Here is a 21,028-nt window from a genome sequence, read left to right on the forward strand (position 1 = left end):
ACCCGTGATCCCCGGACAAATTCTCCGGGAGAACGCACTGCGCACCTCAGGCTGGTGCAACGTCACGCCGGCCTCTGCTGCCGCAGGCTCGCCCCGCCTCCTCCGTACCCCTCCCTCCCCGCGGCCTGAGTGAGCCAGCGCCCCCAAAGCAGCTGCTCCTTTAACCCCGTTCTGTCTGGGCGGGGAATAGACGCCCTCAGGGGACCTACACGCAGAGGCGGGTCCAAATCCAAAGCTGAACCCCAGGAGCGGTGTGAACAGGGAAGAGAAGGGGAAATCTCTCCCAGCAGCCTCAGAAGCAGCGGATTAAAACTCCACAAACAACTTGATGTGCCTGCATCCGTTGAATACCTGAATAGACAACGAATCATCCCAAATTCAGGAGGTGGACTTTGGGAGCAGGATATATTAATTTTTCCCCTGTTCCTTTTTTTTTGTGAGTGTATATGTATATGCTTCTGGGTGAGATTTTGTCTGTATAGCTTTGCTTTACAATAGCTTTATTTTACTTCACTATATTATAGCCTCTTTCTTTCTTTCTTTCTTTCTATTTTTTTCTCCCTTTTACTCTGAGCCGTGTGGACGAAAGGCTCTTGGTGCTCCAGCCAGGCATCAGGGCCGTGCCTCTGAGGTGGGAGAGCCAACTTCAGGACACTGGTCCACAAGAGACCTCCCAGCTCCACGTAATACCAAAGGGCAAAAATCTCTCAGAGATCTCCATCTCAACATCAAGACCCAGCTTCACTCAACGACCAGCAAGCTACAGTGCTGGACACCCTATGCCAAACAACTAGCAAGACAGGAACACAGCCCCATCCATTAGCAGAGAGGCTGCCTAAAATCATAATAAGGCCACAGACACCCCAAAATACACCACCAGACGTGGATGTGCCCACCAGAACGACAAGATCCAGCCTCATCCACCAGAGCTCAGGCACTAGTTCCCTACACCAGGAAGCCTACACAACCCACTGATCCAACCTTAGCCACTGGGGACAGATACCAAAAACAACGGGAACTACAAACCTGCAGTCTGTGAAAAGGAGACCCCCAAACACAGTAAGATAAGCAAAATGAGACGACAGAAAAACACACAGCAGATGAAGGAGCAGGGTCAAAACACACCAGACTTAACAAATGAAGAGGAAATAGGTAGTCTACCTGAAAAAGAATTCAGAATAATGATAGTAAGGATGATGCAAAATCTTGGAAATAGAATAGACAAAATGCAAGAAACATTTAACAAGGACGTAGAAGAACTAAAGAGGAACCAAGCAATGATGAAAAACACAATAAATGAAATTAAAAATACTCTAGATGGGATCAATAGCAGAATAACTGAGGCAGAAGAAAGGATAAGTGACCTGGAAGATAAAATGGTGGAAATAACTACTACAGAGCAGGATAAAGAAAAAAGAATGAAAAGAACTGAGGACAGTCTCAGAGACCTCTGGGACAACATTAAACGCACCAACATTCGAATTATAGGGGTCCCAGAAGAAGAAGAGAAAAAGAAAGGGACTGAGAAAATATTTGAAGAGATTATAGTTGAAAACTTCCCTAATATGGGAAAGGAAATAGTTAATCAAGTCCTGGAAGCACAGAGAGTCCCATACAGGATAAACCCAAGGAGAAACACGCCAAGACACATATTAATCAAACTGTCAAAAATTAAATATAAAGAAAACATATTAAAGGCAGCAAGGGAAAAAAAACAAATAACACACAAGGGAATCCCCATAAGGTTAATATCTGATCTTTCAGCAGAAACTCTGCAAGCCAGAAGGGAGTGGCAGGATATACTTAAAGTGATGAAGGAGAAAAACCTACAACCAAGATTACTCTACCCAGCAAGGATCTCATTCAGATTCGATGGAGAAATTAAAACCTTTACAGACAAGCAAAAGCTGAGAGAGTTCAGCACCACCAAACCAGCTTTACAACAAATGCTAAAGGAACTTCTCTAGGCAAGAAACACAAGACAAGGAAAACACCTACAATAACAAACCCAAAACATTTAAGAAAATGGGAATAGGAACATACATATCGATAATTACCTTGAATGTAAATGGATTAAATGCTCCCACCAAAAGACACAGGCTGGCTGAATGGACACAAAAACAAGACCCATATATATGCTGTCTACAAGAGACCCACTTCAGACCTAGAGACACATACAGACTGAAAGTGAGGGGATGGAAAAAGATATTCCATGCAAATGGAAATCAAAAGAAAGCTGGAGTAGCAATTCTCATATCAGACAAAATAGACTTTAAAATAAAGACTATTACAAGAGACAAAGAAGGACACTATATAATGATCAAGGGATCGATCCAAGAGGAAGCTATAACAATTGTAAATATTTATGCACCCAACATAGGAGCACCTCAATACATAAGGCAAATACTAACAGCCATAAAAGGGGAAATCGACAGCAACACAATCATAGTAGGGGACTTTAACACCCCACTTTCACCAATGGACAGATCATCCAAAATGAAAATAAATAAGGAAACACAAGCTTTAAATGATACATTAAACAAGATGGACTTAATTGATATTTATAGGACATTCTCCCCAAAAACAACAGAATACACCTTTTTCTCAAGTGCTCATGGAACATTCTCCAGGATAGATCATATCTTGGGTCACAAATCAAGCCTTGGTAAATTTAAGAAAATTGAAATCGTATCAAGTATCTTTTCCGACCACAACGCTATGAGACTAGATATCAATTACAGGAAAAGATCTGTAAAAAATACAAACACATGGAGGCTACACAATACACTACTTAATAACGAAGTGATTACTGAAGAAATCAAAGGGGAAATCAAAAAATACCTAGAAACAAATGACAATGGAGATACGACGACCCAAAACCTATGGGACGCAGCAAAAGCAGTGCTAAGAGGGAAGTTTATAGCAATACAAGCCTACCTCAAGAAACAGGAAACAGCTCGAATAAACAACCTAACCTTGCACCTGAAGCAATTAGAGAAAGAAGAACAAAAAAACCCCAAAGCCAGCAGAAGGAAAGAAATTATAAAGATCAGGTCAGAAATAAATGAAAAAGAAATGAAGGAAACAATAGCAAAAATCAATGAAACTAAAAGCTGGTTCTTTGAGAAGATAAACAAAATTGATAAACCATTAGCCAGACTCATCAAGAGAAAAAGGGAGAAGACTCAGATCAATAGAATTAGAAATGAAAAAGGAGAAGTAACCACTGACACTGCAGAAATACAAAAGATCATGAGAGATTACTACAAGCAACTCTATGCCAATAAAATGGACAACCTGGAAGAAATGGACAGATTCTTAGAAATGCACAAACTGCCGAGACTGAACCAGGAAGAAATAGAAAATATGAACAGACCAATCACAAGCACTGAAATTGAAACTGTGATTAAAAACCTTCCAACAAACAAAAGCCCAGGACCAGATGGCTTCACAGGTGAATTCTATCAAACATTTAGAGACGAGCTAACACCTATCCTTCTCAAACTCTTCCAAAATATTGCAGAGGGAGGAACACTCCCAAACTCATTCTACGAGGCCACCATCACCCTGATACCAAAACCAGACCAAGATGTCACAAAGAAAGAAAACTACAGGCCAATATCACTGATGAACATAGATGCAAAAATCCTCAACAAAATACTAGCAAACAGAATCCAACAGCACATTAAAAGGATCATACACCATGATCAAGTGGGGTTTATCCCAGGAATGCAAGGATTCTTCAATATACGCAAATCAATCAATGTGATACACCATATTAACAAATTGAAGGAGAAAAACCATATGATCATCTCAATAGATGCAGAGAAAGCTTTCGACAAAATTCAACACCCATTTATGATAAAAGCCCTGCTGAAAGTAGGCATAGAGGGAACTTTCCTCAACATAATAAAGGCCATATATGACAAACCCACAGCCAACATTGTCCTCAATGGTGAAAAACTGAAACCATTTCCACTAAGATCAGGAACAAGACAAGGTTGCCCACTCTCACCACTATTATTCAACATAGTTTTGGAAGTGTTAGCCACAGCAATCAGAGAAGACAAAGAAATAAAAGGAATCCAAATCGGAAAAGAAGAAGTAAAGCTGTCACTATTTGCAGATGACATGATACTATACATAGAGAATCCTAAAGATGCTACCAGAAAACTCCTAGAGCTAATCAATGAATTTGGTAAAGTAGCAGGATACAAAATTAATGCACAGAAATCTCTTGCATTTCTATACACTAATGACGAAAAATCTGAAAGTGAAATTAAGAAAACACTCCCATTTACCATTGCAACAAAAAGAGTAAAATATCTAGGAATAAACCTACCTAAGGAGACAAAAGACCTGTATGCAGAAAATTATAAGACACTGATGAAAGAAATTAAAGATGATACAAATAGATGGAGAGATATACCATGTTCCTGGATTGGAAGAATCAACATTGTGAAAATGACTCTACTACCCAAAGCAATCTACAGATTCAGTGCAATCCCTATCAAACTACCACTGGCATTTTTCACAGAACTAGAACAAAAAATTTCACAATTTGTATGGAAACACAAAAGACCCCGAATAGCCAAAGCAATCTTGAGAACGAAAAATGGAGCTGGGGGAATCAGGCTTCCTGACCTCAGACTATATTACAAAGCTTCAGTAATCAAGACAGTTTGGTACTGGCACAAAAACAGAAATATAGATCAATGGAACAGGATAGAAAGCCCAGAGATAAACCCACACACATATGGTCACCTTATCTTTGATAAAGGAGGCAAGCATATACAGTGGAGAAAAGACAGCCTCTTCAATAAGTGGTGCTGGGAAAATTGGACAGGTACATGTAAAAGTATGAAATTAGAACACTCCCTGACACCATGCACAAAAATAAACTCAAAATGGATTAAAGACCTAAGTGTAAGGCCAGACACTATCAAACTCTTAGAGGAAAACATAGGCAGAACACTCTATGACATACAGCACAGCAAGATTCTTTTTGACCCAGCTCCCAGAGAAATGGAAATAAGAACACAAATAAACAAATGGGACCTAATGAAACTTAAAAGCTTTTGCACAGCAAAGGAAACCATAAACAAGACCAAAAGACAACCATGAGAATGGGAGAAAATATTTGCAAATGAAGCAACTGACAAAGGATTTATCTCCAAGATTTACAAGCAGCTCATGCAGCTCAATAACAAAAAAACCAACAACCCAATCCAAAAATGGGCAGAAGACCTAAATAGACATTTCTCCAAAGAAGATATACAGATGGCCTACAGACACATGAAAGAATGCTCAACATCATTAATCATTAGAGAAATGCAAATCAAAACTACAATGAGATATCATCTCACACCGGTCAGAATGGCCATCATCAAAAAATCTAGAAACAATAAATGCTGGAGAGGGTGTGGAGGAAAGGGAACCCTCTTGCACTGTTGGTGGGAATGTAAATTGATACAGCCACTATGGAGAACAGTATGGAGGTTCCTGAAAAAACTACAAATAGAACTACCATACGACCCAGCAATCCCAATACTGGGCATATACCCTGAGAAAACCATAGTTCAAAAAGAGTCATGTACCAAAATGTTCATTGCAGCTCTATTTACAATAGCCAGGACATGGAAGCAACCTAAATGTCCATCGACAGATGAATGGATAAAGAAGATGTGGCACATATATACAATGGAATATTACTCAGCCATAAAAAGAAATGAAATGGAGGTATTTGTAATGAGGTGGATGGAGTTAGAGTCTGTCATACAGAGTGAAGTAAGTCAGAAAGAGAAAAACAAATACAGTATGCTAACACATATATACGGAATCTAAGGGAAAAAAAAAAAAAAGGCCATGAAGAACCTAGTGGCAAGACGGGAATAAAGACACAGACCTACTAGAGAATGGACTTGAGGATATGGGGAGGGGGTGGGGTGAGATGTGACAGGGTAAGAGAGTGTCATGGACATATATACACTACCAAATGTAAAATAGATAACTAGTGGGAAGCAGCCGCATAGCACAGGGAGATCAGCTCGGTGCTTTGTGACCACCTAGAGGGGTGGGATGGGGAGGGTGGGAGGGAGGGAGATGCAAGAGGGAAGAGAAATGGGAACATATTGTATATGTATAACTGATTCACTTTGTTATAAAGCAGAAGCTAACACACCATTGTAAGGCAATTATACTTCAATAAAGATGTTTAAAAAGAATCCACCTGCCAATGCAGGGGACACGGATTTGAGCCCTGGTCCGGGAAGATCCCACATGCCGCGGAGAAACTAAGCCCGTGCACCACAACTACTGAGCCTGCACTCCAGAGCCCATAAGCCACAACTCCTGAAGCCCGGGTGCCTAGAGCCCATGCTCTGCAACAAGAGAAGCCACCGCAATGAGAAGCCTGTGCACCGCAACAAAGAGTAGCCCCCGCTCACTGCAACTAGAGAAAGCCCGCGCACAGCAACAAAGACCCAACACAGCCAAAAATTTTTAAAAAATTTTAAAAAAAAAGCTGGTCATATATATTCAATTTGCATAGCAAGACAAATTTTTTTAATCAAGGGATAATTCATTGTATTACAAATAAATTCACTACAGATTTCCTTCCAACAGATACTGAATAGCAAAGGTACTTTTCAAAAGTATTTCATCTACATGTAAATGTCTGAAAAGATTTCCTTGATTAGAATCCTATAAAACTTTCAAAAGAATATGATTAAGCTGTATTATGCTCATGAAGCTTCTTTTTAATTAAATCTATAAATGACCAGGTTTCCCACCTTGTTATCAACAAGTTGATACTAAACAGATAAAAACCAGAGACATAGAACACGTTTATTCATTCACTGAACAAATATTTACAGAATGCCTATTTATGTGCCAAAAATATTCTATGATTTAGCCACAAATATCAGCATATGTTCCTATTTAATGACAATTACATATTTGTGAGCATGTATGTACAAGTAAAGAACTGTGATTTTATAAGTTAAACACTGATCAGACATGTCGACATTTGCACACTGAGGTAAAATTTTACCCAAGCCTGACATTCATACTAAAATACCAACGGATAAAGTACTTATGACACTTTTATATTTTATCATACATAATTTCCATTCTAATTCTTTAACTGCAAACATAATACTACTACTTCCACTCCAAGCAAAATTCATATCATCACACCCTAGAGTCTTAATATAAAACAAGTTGACAACACTGAGATTTATGTCTTTCAGCAAACTTTTTAGTTAAATTCAGTGCGTTAGTTTAAAAAATGCTTTTTGGTAGTATGGTCATTTTAGTAATGTTAATTCTTCCGATCCAATGGCCATACTACCCAAAGCAATGTACAGACTTAATGCAATCCCCATCAAAATACTCAGGACATTTTTCACAGAACTAGAATAGATAATCCCTAAAATTTATATGGAACCACAAGACCCCAAATTGCCAAAGCAATCCTGAGAAAAAAAAGAACAAAACTGGAGGTATCACCCTTTCAGACTTCAGACTATACTACAAAGCTACACAGTAATCAAAACAGTGTGGTACTGGCAGAAAAACAGATGCATAGATCAATGGAACAGAATAGAGAGCCCAGAAATAAACCCACATACCTGTGGTAAATTAATCTACAACAAGGGAGGCAAGAATATATACGGAGAAAAGACAGTCTCTTTCATAAGTGGGGCTGGGAAAACTGGACAGCTACATGTACAATGAGATTAGAACATTTTCTCACACTGTATAAAAAATCAGCTTTACATGGATTAAAGACCTAAATGTAAGACTTGAAACCATACAACTCCTAGAAGAGAACACAGGCAGAACACTCTTTGACATAAAGTGTAAAAATATTTTCTTGGATCTATCTCCTAAGGCAAAATAAATAAAAGCAAAAATAAACAAATTGGACTTAATTAAACTTAAAAGCTTTTGCACAGCAAAGGAAACCATTGACAAAACAAAAAGAAAACCCACAGAATGGGAGAAAATATTTGCAAACAATATGAACAAGAAGGAGTTAGTATCCAAAATATACACACAGTTCATACAACTAAATATCAACAAACAAACAACAGTATCAAAAAATGGATGGAAGACCTGAACAGACATTTTTCCAAAGAGGACATACAGATGGCTGACAGGGACATGGAAAGATGTTCAACATAGCTAATTATTAGAGAAATGCATATCAAACTCACAATGAGATATCACCTCTCACCTGCCAGAATGGCTATCATCAAAAAATCTACAAATAACAAATGTTGGTGAGGATGTGAAGAAAAGGAAACCCTTTGTATACTGTTGGTGGGAATGTAAACTGGTGCAGCCACTATGGAAAACAGTATGGAGGTTCCTCAAAAAACTAAAAATAGAACCACCATATCATCCAGCGATTCCACTCTTGGGTATGTATCAGAAAACCTGAAAACACTAATTCAAACACATACATGTACACACATACATGTACACAGCAGTAGTCAAGATATGGAAGCAACCCAAGTGTCCATCAATGGACAAATGGATAAAGAAGATGTGGTACACACACACACACAGGAATATTACTCAGCCATAAGAAAAAGAATGAAACTCTGCCATTTTCAGCAACATGGATGGACCTAGGGAATATTATGCTTAGTGAAATAATTCAGAGAGAGAAAGACAGATACTGTATAATATCACTTATATGTAGAATATAAAAAATAACACATACAAAGGTATACTGCAAAACAGAAACAGACTCAGAGATATAGAAAACAAACTAGTGGTTACCAGTGGGGAGAAGCAAGAGAGGAGGCATAAGGGATTAAAAGATACCAACTACTATGTATAAAATAAATTAGCAACAAGGGTATTGTATAGCACAGGGAATTATAGCCATTATTTTATAAAACTTTTAATGAAGTATAATCTGCAAAAATACTGAATCACTATGCTGTACACCTGAAACTAATATAATATTATAAATCAACTATACTTCAATAAAAAAAATCTATTTCTTTGAGAATTTGGACTAAAACAAACAAACAAAACAGCAAAAGTAAGTATGTCTCATCAAGTCAAATTTTGTTTATGTCCTAAGGACTGTAATATCCTATAAGATTCAAATATTAAGGATTTCTGGAATAAATGATCTAGTTTTATTAATGATATTCCTACAAGCAGGATGTGTTTCAATTGTTTTCCTTTTAAATAATATTAAAAGTTTGAAAGTCTTAGGATACATCTTAAGGTATATAAGAATAAATTATTCCTGAAGAAAAATCTAAAATTAACAAATTAATAAAAATAAAAACCCCACATGATCATCTCAGTAGACACAAAGAAATCATTTGACAATGTTCAATACACATTCATGATAAGAAAAACACACTCAAAAAACTGGAAATACCGATACACGGAACTTCCTCAACATGATAAATGATATCTATGAAAAAAATACAAATAACACCATACAGAATGGTGAAAGATCAGATGCTTTCCCTCTAAGATTAGGAAAAAGAAAAGGATGTCTGGTTTTGTCACTTTAATTCAACACTGTACTAGAGGTTCTAAGGAGGGAAATGGTCAAGAAAAAGAAATAAAAGTAATCCATATTGTAAAGGAAGAAGTAAATTATCTCTATCTGCAGATGACATGATCTTGTATAAGGAAAATCCTTTAAAAATCCACAAAACACTATTTGAACTAATAAATGAGTTATTATGAAAAACTTAATTTATACATTTGCAATGAAGAATCCAAAACTAAAAGTAAGAGCACAATTCCATTTACAATACTATCAAAAAGAATAAAATAAATTTAACATAAGAAATGCAAAATGCATACACTGAAAACTATAAAACATTAGTGAAAGAAATTAAAGACCTAAATAAATGGTAAAACATCCCATGTTCATAGATCAGAAGACTTAACATTGTTAAGAAGGCAATACTTCCTAAAATGAACTACAGATTCAATGCAATCACTATCTGAATCCAAGCTGACTTCTTTGTAAAATTTACAAGCTAATTCTAGAATTCATATGGAATTGCAAGGGACCCAGAATAGCCAAAAAAATCTTGAAGAAGAACAAAGTAGGAGTACGCACACTTTCAAAACTTATGTTCAAAGCAAAGGTAACCAAGACTGTGCTACTAGCATGAGGACTGACATACAGATCAATGGAATAAAACTCAGAGTCAAGAAATAAACCTGTCTCTTTGGTCAACTAATTTTTAACAAGGGTACCATGAACAGTGAATGGGGAAAGAACAGTCTTCTCAACCGGTAGACTGAAGTTGGACCTTTACCTCATACCAAATGTAAAAATTAACTCAAAATGCATCAAAGACCTAACTGTAAGAGCTAAAACTATATAATTCTTTGAAGGAAACATAGGGGTAAATAGTCATGGACTTGGATTTGGCAATGGTTTCTCAGATATGACACTAAAGCCGTAAGTAACAAAAGAAGAAAAATAAAATTGGACTTCATCAAAATGAAAACCTTTTCTGCATCAAAGAATACTACCAAGAAAATGAAAAGACAATGAAAAGAATGAGAAAATATTTACAAAGCATGTATCTGATAAGGGCCTGGTATGCAGAAAATTTTTTAAATTAAAAAAAAAAATTTTTAAGGTCTTTCGACTCAATAACAAAAAGACAAATGGGCAAAGGACCTGAATAAACATTTTTCCAAAGAAGATATACAAATGGCCATGAAAAAATGGTCAACATTATTAGTCATTAGAGAAATACAAATCAAAATCAAAATGAGATACCATTTCACACCCACTAGGATAGCTATAATTCAACAACAACAACAACAACAACAACAGAAAACAAGTGTTGGTAAAGATGTGGGGAAATCAGAACCCTTGAACACTACTTCTTGAGAATGTAAAATAGTGCAGCCAGTGTAGAAAAGAGTTTGGTGGATCCTCAATACATTAAACTTAGAATTGCCATATGGCCCAGTAATTCCATTCCTAACTAAATATTCAAAAGAATTAAAGACAGATGTTTAAAGAAATAAAAACTTGTATACGAATGTTCATAGCAGCACTATTCACAATAGCCAAAAGGAGAAAACAACTCAAATATCTATGAATTAATGAATGAATAATCAAAATGTGGTTATTATCCATGAAATGGAATATTATTAGGCCACAGAAAGGAATACAGCACTGACACTTGCTACAACTTGGATGAACCTTAAAAACATGCTATGTGAATGAAGCCAGTCACAAAAGACCACATATTATATGACTATTTATATGAAAGGTCCAGAATAGGTCAATCTATATAAACAAAGTAGATTAGTGATTGCTTAGGGGTAAAGAGGTAGAAAGGGGGTTAGCAGAATGACAGCTAAAGGGTACAGGGTTTCTTTGGTGTTGATTAATATGTTCGAAAATTGACTATGGTGATAGTTGCACAACTCTGAAAATGTACTAAAAACCATTGAATTGTACACTTTAAATGGGTAAACTACATGATACGTGAATCATAACTTAATAACGCTGTTTAAAAAAACAAAAAAAATTTTTGCTACAACTGCAGCAACAAAGACCACATTTATATGGATAAGGACAAAAAGAAAGTACAGAAAAAATAGATATATTAGGGTTGTGGGTCTGGGTAATATTCTACTGTTAAAATGTTTATACAATATGTTTAAATGAATGTTTTTAAAATTATGATATACAAATGTAACTCACCCTTATAAATAAGAGGTTTATCTTTATCTTCTGTCTTCTCCCTACTAGCCAATTCAAGAAAATCTTCAATCAAGTCCAGAGATATGAGAGACTGGCTGAAAACAAGGCTAAAAAGACAAGTTAGTATTCATGGATTAGAAGATTCACAAACAACACAATTTTAATCTAAACCTCAGTAAATATCCAAAAGAATTAAAAATTAGAAATTTGTAGAAATTAACAAGCTGATTCTAAAGTTTATATGGGTATGCCAAGCATATAGAGTAGCCAAAACAATTTTGAAAGGAAAAAAGTTGGAGGCATAACTCTACGTGATTTCAACACAAAGCTAGTGTAATCAAAATAGTGTAGTACTGAGGAGACCAACACAAATCAGTGGAACAGAATATAGTCCTGATATAAAGCTACACTATAGTTAATTGGTTTTTGACAAATAGGCAAAAGCAATTCAATGGAAAAAAATTAGTGTTTTTAACAATGGTCTTGGCAAAATTGGATATTCATATGCTAAAAAATGAATTTCCACCTAAGCTTCAGCTGCACAAATAGGGAATAGAAGAATCTGATTTGACAAAAGTTCTTCTTAAAAAAAAAAAAAAAGTCTTAGTTGACCACAAGTCAATATGAACCAGTAGTGTTATTTAGATGTTGGAAAACTGCTCCATCAGACTGCAGGAATGGAAGGATAGGGTCCAGAATAAACAAGAACCAGCCTCACTATAATTCTGTGTTAATAAAAATTCAGCTGAAGTGTCTGTGACCATATTTTGAGATAAGTGCTAAAAAAATGAAATATATTCAAGACCATGTCAGGACTGAAATTATGCCATACAAAGAACAGATAAATCAACTGAGAAGAAAAAGCTAAAAGTGACGAGAGATAAACCCACCATTATCTGAAGAGGAGACAATTGAAATAGTAGTAGTGATGTCTGCAACCTACTTTGAAAGGCATCAGGAAAATAAGATGGATGATGGATAGATATGTAATAAGTGAAGTATGATAAAATATAGAATATAGTATAGATTCTAGGTGACAGGTATATAGGTATTCACTCTAAAAATTATTTCTACTTTTTGTTATGTTTGAAAATTTCCATAATGAAATGTTGGACAAATAAAGAATAGTGGTAATCACAATTCCCGAAATGCAGTTTTATAGTCTTAACGTTGATAACACCTATCAGTTGGGTTAATAACTAAAAATGATCATTATAACAGTATTTTTAAAAAGCAGTAGATACATTCTATTTTAGACCAGGGGGGAAATAGCTATAGGAAGAGTATAAACTAAAGATAAGGATCCATTTTCTAACACTTTGAAGTATTCAACTACAGGGAGCCTTCTGAGATAGAAAATATTCTACCCAGGAGAGGGCAGGAGAACATCCATGATGAACATGGTAGAAGAGATTCTTGAACTGGTTAGGAAATTAATAAAAGACTACTAAAATTTCCCCTATACTCATAAAATTCTTGTATGGTACCCAATAAAAACTAACTTTAAACTACAGAAGTTAATAGATAAAAAAGCATAAGCATGTCTAGAGCATTAATCTCTCTTGGTCTTTCAGGAACTCTGAGCTCAAATATCCACTTTCTACTTGACATCTCTCATGGACATCTAATAGGCCTTGGAAACTTAACAAAGCCAGAGCAGGACTCTTTACTACCTCTAATAAACTTACTTCTCCCTTAATCTTCTCCATTTTAGTAAATAACACCATAATCTACCAGCCACTTAGGGGGAAAGCCTGAGGGTCATCTTTGACTACTCTCTCCTTCTTACTGCCCTGCACTTAATCTACCAAGTGCTGTTGTTTCTACTCCAAAACATACCCTTCATCTCCACTACTACCACTCCATTCCAAGCCAACATCATCCCTTATCTGAACCACTTGTTTCTGTATAAGTGGCAATATGTAACAAAAAAAACTTATAGTGAGTACTTATTAGATGCCAGGTTAGGAGTTAATTAAAAAGGAATAAAACAGTCTGTGTCGTCAAACAACTCACTATCCAGCGAAAAGACACATCAAGTACATCAGAATGTGTTAAGTGTAGAGTAGAGGTATATTAAAAGGTGGTATGAAAATATAACAGAGCTACCTCTTTCCAGGAAAGTTAAAGAAACTAAATTTGACATTTTTTTAAAATAGAAGATTGTTTTATTTTAGCCTTATGTTAAAGTGCTTAAAGTTTTTAACAAAAAAATTGTTATATTAAAAGCATTATATTTTTAAAATATTTTATGACCAGAACTTGGGATCTTATAAAAGCCTAAACAGTTAAGTCTGGTTCAAAACTTTAAAAGTATGTTTTTTAAATAATAAAATGAAGGATAAGATTGGGGGTTGGAATCCAGGGAAGGGAAAGGGGGCACAAATGCTAGAATTAAAACAAACAGGAACAAAAAACAAAGGAGAAATAATAAAGAGAGTAGTCAAAGAGGTGAAATAAAGTCTGAGAGGTGTCCACTAGATTTGGAAATTAGAAGGTCATTAAGTGACTTTAGGGGGGAAAACTCAGTAAAGTAATAGGGTAGAAGCCGCACTGCATGGATTGAAAAATGATTCTGAAAATGATGAAATACAAATATCAACTAGAGACTTGGCTCAAGGAAATAAGTTCAAGATGCTATAGCCAGAAAGGGAAAACAGCACTTAAGAAATAACCAGAATATGCACTCAGAAATAGTGACTTAGAAGGAAGATAGTTGTCACTACACTAACCATGAAATTACATCTTTAGAAAGGAAGAAAACAAAACAGATTTCTTTAAATAAATTGTTTAAACAATAAAAAGGTTATCAAAAGGTTCATATAACAAAAACAGGAAATAGGAAAAGAACTTACACTTTATCCCCAATTTCCTCTGCCATTCGAAGAATTTCAAAGAGAAGTACCATTTTTCCAGAATGCTCTAAAACCTCAGCATCAGCATCTGTAACAAAATCTTTGTACCAGTCTGGAGCTGGGCTGCTTGGATTAGAAGAGGAAGTAGCTTTACCTAAACAAAATAAATGAAACATAAATAAGTAGGCAAATAAGGGAAGAAGCTGAAAGACTCCAGAGAGGGATTAAGACAGAGATTAAGAGAAAGACATATAGACCAACCAACCCAGGGAGAGAGTGAGAAAGAAAGAGATTGGTAAGGATGTGGGAGAGGGGTGCAAAACACACACACACACACACACACAGAGAGAGAGAGGGAGAGAGAGAAAAAAGACAACCCTAGGAGAGAAAGAGCTCTGCACTCTGAGAGAAAGACACAAGATGGGGGAGGTAAGGTAGAGGGGACCCTGGAAGAGGGAGGTAAAGAGACAGAGAATCAGAAAGACACACAAAGGCACATATAAACATACATATATGTACACAGAGGAAGAAAGACATGGGGGAGGGGCACCAAGTGAGACAGTAAGCAAGAGACAGACCCTGAGAAAGTGCAAGTATGAGAAACAGAACGTGGGGGCAGGAGGGCTCAGAAAGACAGAGACCCAAAGAGATGAAGCCCCTCAGGTCCTGAGACAGTATAAACCCCAAAGCACACCCCAAGAGATAGGGACCAGGAGAGAAAGACCTAGAGAGCCAAAGAGAGAGGGAGAGAGGAAAAGAAGAAGGGAAGGGAGACTGACTCACGTAGAGATCAAGGGAGAAAAGATCTTAGGGGCAGGAAACATTTCACTGTGCTACTAGAATTCTGGAAAACTCAAACAAGGATTGATCCCAGCATCACCATATCATGTTAAATCATTTTGCTCTTACTTTCCCCATAAACTTTGACTATAAAAGGTGTAAACAGATTGCCAACAGACACATGAAAGAATGTTCAACATCATTAATCATTAGAGAAATGCAAATCAAAACTACAATGAGATATCATCTCACACCGCTCAGAATGGCCATCATCAAAAAATCTACAAACAATAAATGCTGGAGAGGGTGTGGAGAAAAGGGAACCCTCTTGCACTGTTGGTGGGAATGTAAATTGATACAGCCAGTATGGAGAACAGTTTGGACGTTCCTTAAAAAACTACAAATAGAACTACCATACGACCCAGCAATCCCACTACCGGGCATATACCCTGAGAAAACCATAATTCAAAAAGAGTCATGTACCAAAATGTTCATTGCAGCTCTATTTACAATAGCCAGAACATGGAAGCAACCTAAATGTCCATCAACAGATGAATGGATAAAGAAGATGTGGCACATATATACAATGGAATATTACTCAGCCATAAAAAGGAACGAAACTGAGTTATTTGTAGTGAGGTGGATGGACCTAGAGACTGTCATACAGAGTGAAGTAAGTCAGAAAGAGAAAAACAAATACCGTATGTTAACACATATATATGGAATCTAAAAGAAAAAAATGGTCATGAAGAACCTAGTGGCAAGATGGGAGTAAAGATGCAGACCTACTAGAGAATGGACTTGAGGGTACGGGGAGGGGGAAGGGTAAGCTGTGACAAAGTGAGAGAGTGCCATGGACATATATACACTACCAAACGTAAAATAGATAGCTAGTGGGAAGCAGCCACATAGCACAGGGAGATCAGCTCTGTGCTTTGTGACCACCTAGAGGGGTGGGATAGGGAGGGTGGGAGGGAGGGAGACGCAAGAGGGAGGGGATGTGAGCTATATGTATACATATAGCTGATTCACTTTGTTACACAGCAGAAACTAACACACCACTGTAAAGCAATTATACTCCAATAAAGATGTTAAAAAAAAAAAGTGTAAGAAGAGAGTAACACAAAATAATCTATGAAAGATATAAACAGTTCAGTTTAAAATAAGGAATGTACAGGTTTAACCTGTTTCTGTATCTTCTCTCAATTGCCTTTTAATGCAAAGTACTTTAAATTTTTATATATTTTGTTATAAAATATTTTACATATTCAGAAAAGTATATAGAATATAAAGAACAGCAGTGTTCCCATATCCCATCTTCATCAAATTTTAAAACGCGTTAAATCTACTTCTGATGCAACTGAAGCCTAATATGTGACCCTAACCAATACTGTTCTCTTCTATCCCCCCTTCTTTTTGAAAAGTAAATAAAACCCTTAACTTTATATTTACTATTTATGTTCATGTTTTTATATTTTCACTACATTTGTATCACTAAACTGTAATTATGTGTCATGGTTTTAAACTATATGTAAATGGTACCATACTGTTTGTATAATTTTACAACCTACTTTTTCACTGAATGGAGTTTTTCATTTTCCACTCAAAGTGAGACTTATTCAATAATTCTAACTGCCATATAGTATTCCACTGCATGAATGTACCATAATTTATTAGCTCTCCTGTTCATAGACATTTAGATTATTTCTCATGTTTGGCTACTGTGAAATAACTGCAATGAACACTCAGTGTTGTTGTATTTTTCTAGAATGTTGTCTACTTCATCTAAGTTTAAAATTTTCTGGTATAAAATTATGCTCATGATTCATAAAATATCACATTAAACATACCTACTTTATATTCTTATCAAATAGTTCTAATATCTGTGGTTCTTGACAATCTGATCATGCTGTTTGTTTTTTGTGTTAACCTTGTCAGGTTGACTGATAACTTATTTTGTTGCTAACTTTTCCTAATGTTGATTGCTTCTTTAGGTACTCTATAACTTTTTCTTGTCATTTCACTTTCAATGTAGCTGTAATATGAGAGAATCCTCGGTAGCCTGGGTTGACATCATACAACTCCACAGTGATTCTGCATCTGCTTCTGTCAGGTACTCCAGGGGATCACCAACCCAGAATTACTTTTGAGGTTAGTATTTCAGCTTGAGATTTTTAGACTATGTAAATAATGTAAATTCAAACCATAAACCATGTGAGGGAAAGCCCATGATTATGAATCCAAGAAAACTATTTTTGAAACCCATAGCCCAGGGTGACACAGATAAGCTTCCTTGTCATCTCCTTGTCATCTCTCTGGATTGATGGGAAAAATTTTTTCTATCCTATTCTTCTATGGAGTATGTACCTATGTTAAACAGATTCAGCTTTAATCTGAGTTCTAAGAACTCTCCACCTTATAGAGGGCTCAAGGCCTTGAATCTTACCCCTGGCTAGGTGAAAACCAAAGCTGCTACTCTCAAGACTAGCCTATCCCTAGAGCTTCCGTAGCATACCTTCTTGAACTTACTGTTTAGGTTATCAGTTCCTTCTTTTTTGTCTGGGTCCTGGTGATTTCCATTACTTTTACAGAGCTCATTATGCATTTGTATTTAAACCACAATAAACTATTGCCTAAATGTACCATGTATTTTCAAGATTCCATGCCTTTCCTTGAATGTCTTATATTACATTCTCCCCCTATTTTCTTGACCAACTTCCATGCATATTTTACTATCTTTCAAGAGTCAACAAAAATTTCATCTTAGAACAGCCTTCTTAAGAGGGTGACCCTTGGCTGTTGTCTGGGACCTTGAATGGTAAACCGTTCCCTGTACTGATTTTAAACTTTCCCTGAGAAGAGGGGATTGCTGCGCCTCGTCTAGGCACCTAGAAAGAAAACACCTGTTTTCGTTCTGGAAGTCTGGAATTTGGTAAGAGCCAGGCAGAAAGTGCCTATGTCACCAGTCCCCAGTAAAAACCTTGGGTACTTAGTCTCTAATGAGCTCCTCTGGTAGACAACACTTCACATATGTAGCCATAACTTGTTGCTGCAGAAATTAGTACATCCTGTGTGACTTCACTGGGATAGGACTCTTGGAAGGTTATGCCTGGTTTCCTCTGGACTTTGACCAATATGTGCCTTTTCCCTTTCCTGATTTTGCTTTGTACCCTTCTGTTGTAATAAACCATAGTCCTGAATATGACTACATGCTGAGTCCTATGAATCACCAAACCAGGGGGGAGCTTTGAGGAATCCTGACACATAGCTTATCAAGCATATGCTAACTAAAATTCCTTTCTACAATTAGTCAACTGGCAAATAATCAGTGCCTTTGGGAATTTTGCAGTTCCACAGACTGCACACAACTTCAGCAATGGTTACCCAATTTAATTAAGGTAATTTATATAAGGTAAAAGTGTAAGCAATTATAAAAAATGCTGGCAGAAAGGGAGTACAAATGTGGCAGCTAAGTAAGAAGTCTAAAAGCTTAGCACAGGTGACAATTTCTGTGCAAATACAATAGATTCATTCTAATTGTAATCCTGTTGGATATAATCACAACAGAGTAATCTCTAAAAAAAATAAAAAGTGACCCAGAAAAATATGGGCTACTCCAGTTCATAAATATCCTGAATAAATAATTAAAACCTGCAAATAGATATTTCATGCTGAATATTCTTACTTCATCATCGACATGGATTAATCATTCCTTCTGTTATAACTCTGTATTGTGTATGCATACATGACAAGTAACAGTGAATTAATAAATCAAAGCCACTTCTAAATATCTACTCTGGATATCAAAAAATGTTTACAAGGCAAGGCACAATGGAAATACAAACAAATAGAAAGCAACACTTTTATTCCTAATTTCTTCAAGCAATCTAAATATATATTTAAACACTGTATTTGCAGCAAGATACACTGTAGTTTTTTTTTCTTATAATAACGAACTTTATTTTATACCAGAATTCTACTACACAAGAATATTGGGAGGAGTCATTGGAAATGCAGATTATTGTTAAATGCAACTTAAAAAATACTCTCCCCATCCCATTTAGGTAGCACAGATGTTTCCATGCCTACTAAACTCAGTGGCGCTATTGGAAATGCAACATATTTGCCAATCTAGTGAAGAACATTCCCCACCAGACCAAGCACCTCTGAAGACCAGGCCCCTTTGCTTTTCCTTTGATTTCTGGTGTCAGCACACTGATATGCACTAGGTATTTTTGAATCAATAGAATGACTGAAAGAATTAGGCTATAAATTCATCTATCAATCAATCAATCAATCAATCACCATCATCAATGTCTTCAAAATGTATCCCAAAGTAAAAGACCAGCAGAACCAAAGAATCAGAGATATTTCTTACCACCTCCTAAAACTGAATCTCTTTCCTGACTCCACCCCCTTTTCAGGCTACCACCTCACCCCTTATCTCTTCTTACCTTTTTTTAAATTGAAGTGCAGTTAATTTACTATGTTGTGTTAGTTTCAGATGTAAAGTGATTCAGTTATATATATATATATTCTTTTTCTGATTCTTTTCCCTTATAGGTTATTACAAAATATTGAGTATAGTTCCCTGTGCCATACAGTAGGTCCTTGTTGATCATCTATTTTATATATAGTAGTGTGTATATGTTAATCCCAAACTAATTTATCCCTCCTCCCCTTTCCCCTTTGGTAACCATAAGTTTGTTTTCTGTCTGTGGGTCTATTTCTGTTTTGTATATAAGTTCATTTGTATCATTTTTCTTTTTTGATCTTCCACATTTAAATGATATCGCATGGTATTTGTCTTTCTCTTTCTGACTTACTTCACTTAGTATGATAATCTCTAGGTCCATCCATGTTGCTGCAAATGGCATTATTTCATTCTTTTTTATGGCTGAGTAATATTCCACTGTATACATATGTATGTGTGTGTTTATGTATATATATACATACACACATACACACACACACACACACACACCACATCTTCTTTATCCATTCATTTGTTGATGGACATTTAGGTTCCTTTCATGTCTTGGTTATTGTAAATAGTGCTGCAATGAACACTGGGGTGCATGTATCTTTGCAAATTATGTTTTTCTCTGGATATATGCCCAGGACTGGGATTTCAGGATCATATGGTATCTCTGTGTTTTAGTTTTTTAAGAAACCTCCATCACCTCACACCAGTCAGAATGGCCATCATCAAAAAGCCTACAAATAATAAATGCTGGAGAGGGTGTGGAGAAAAAGGAACTCTCCTACACTATTGGTGGGAATGTAAATTCATACAGCCACTATGGAGAACAGTATGGAGATTCCTTAAAAAACTACACTGTAGGGCTTCCCTGGTGGCGCAGTGGTTAAGAATCCACCTGCCAATTCAGGGAACACGGGTTCAAGCCCTGGTCCGGGAAGATCCCACATGTCGCAAAGCAACTAAGCCCGTGCGCTACAACTACTGATCCTGCGCTCTAGAGCCCACGAGCCACAGCTACTGAGCCCGCGTGCCACGACTACTGAAGCCCGCATGCCTAGAGCCTGTGCTCCGCAACAAGAGAAGCCACCACAACAAGAGCCCCGCTCACTGCAACTAGAGAAAGCCTGTGCGCAGCAATGAAGACCCAACGCAGCCAAAAATAAATAAATAAATTTAAAAAAACCTACA

General features: G+C 36.4%; 1 protein-coding gene across 8 annotated transcripts in view; it reads right to left on the reverse strand.

Annotated features, from left to right (window-relative positions):
* ATRX (ATRX chromatin remodeler) overlaps positions 1-21,028 on the reverse strand; it is a 254,434-nt gene that overhangs the window by 57,757 nt on the left and 175,649 nt on the right. For all 8 annotated transcript variants that reach the window (XM_068534190.1, XM_068534186.1, XM_068534185.1 and 5 more), the window contains 2 exons: positions 14,578-14,731; positions 11,723-11,829 (listed from right to left, as the gene is read on the reverse strand). In XM_068534190.1, the coding sequence (XP_068390291.1) occupies positions 11,723-11,829; positions 14,578-14,731 (261 nt within the window). The remainder of the gene's footprint in view (positions 1-11,722; positions 11,830-14,577; positions 14,732-21,028) is intronic.

Source organism: Eschrichtius robustus, chromosome X, assembly GCF_028021215.1.
Source record: "Eschrichtius robustus isolate mEscRob2 chromosome X, mEscRob2.pri, whole genome shotgun sequence".
In the NCBI taxonomy this organism is placed as follows: Eukaryota; Metazoa; Chordata; class Mammalia; order Artiodactyla; family Eschrichtiidae; genus Eschrichtius; species Eschrichtius robustus.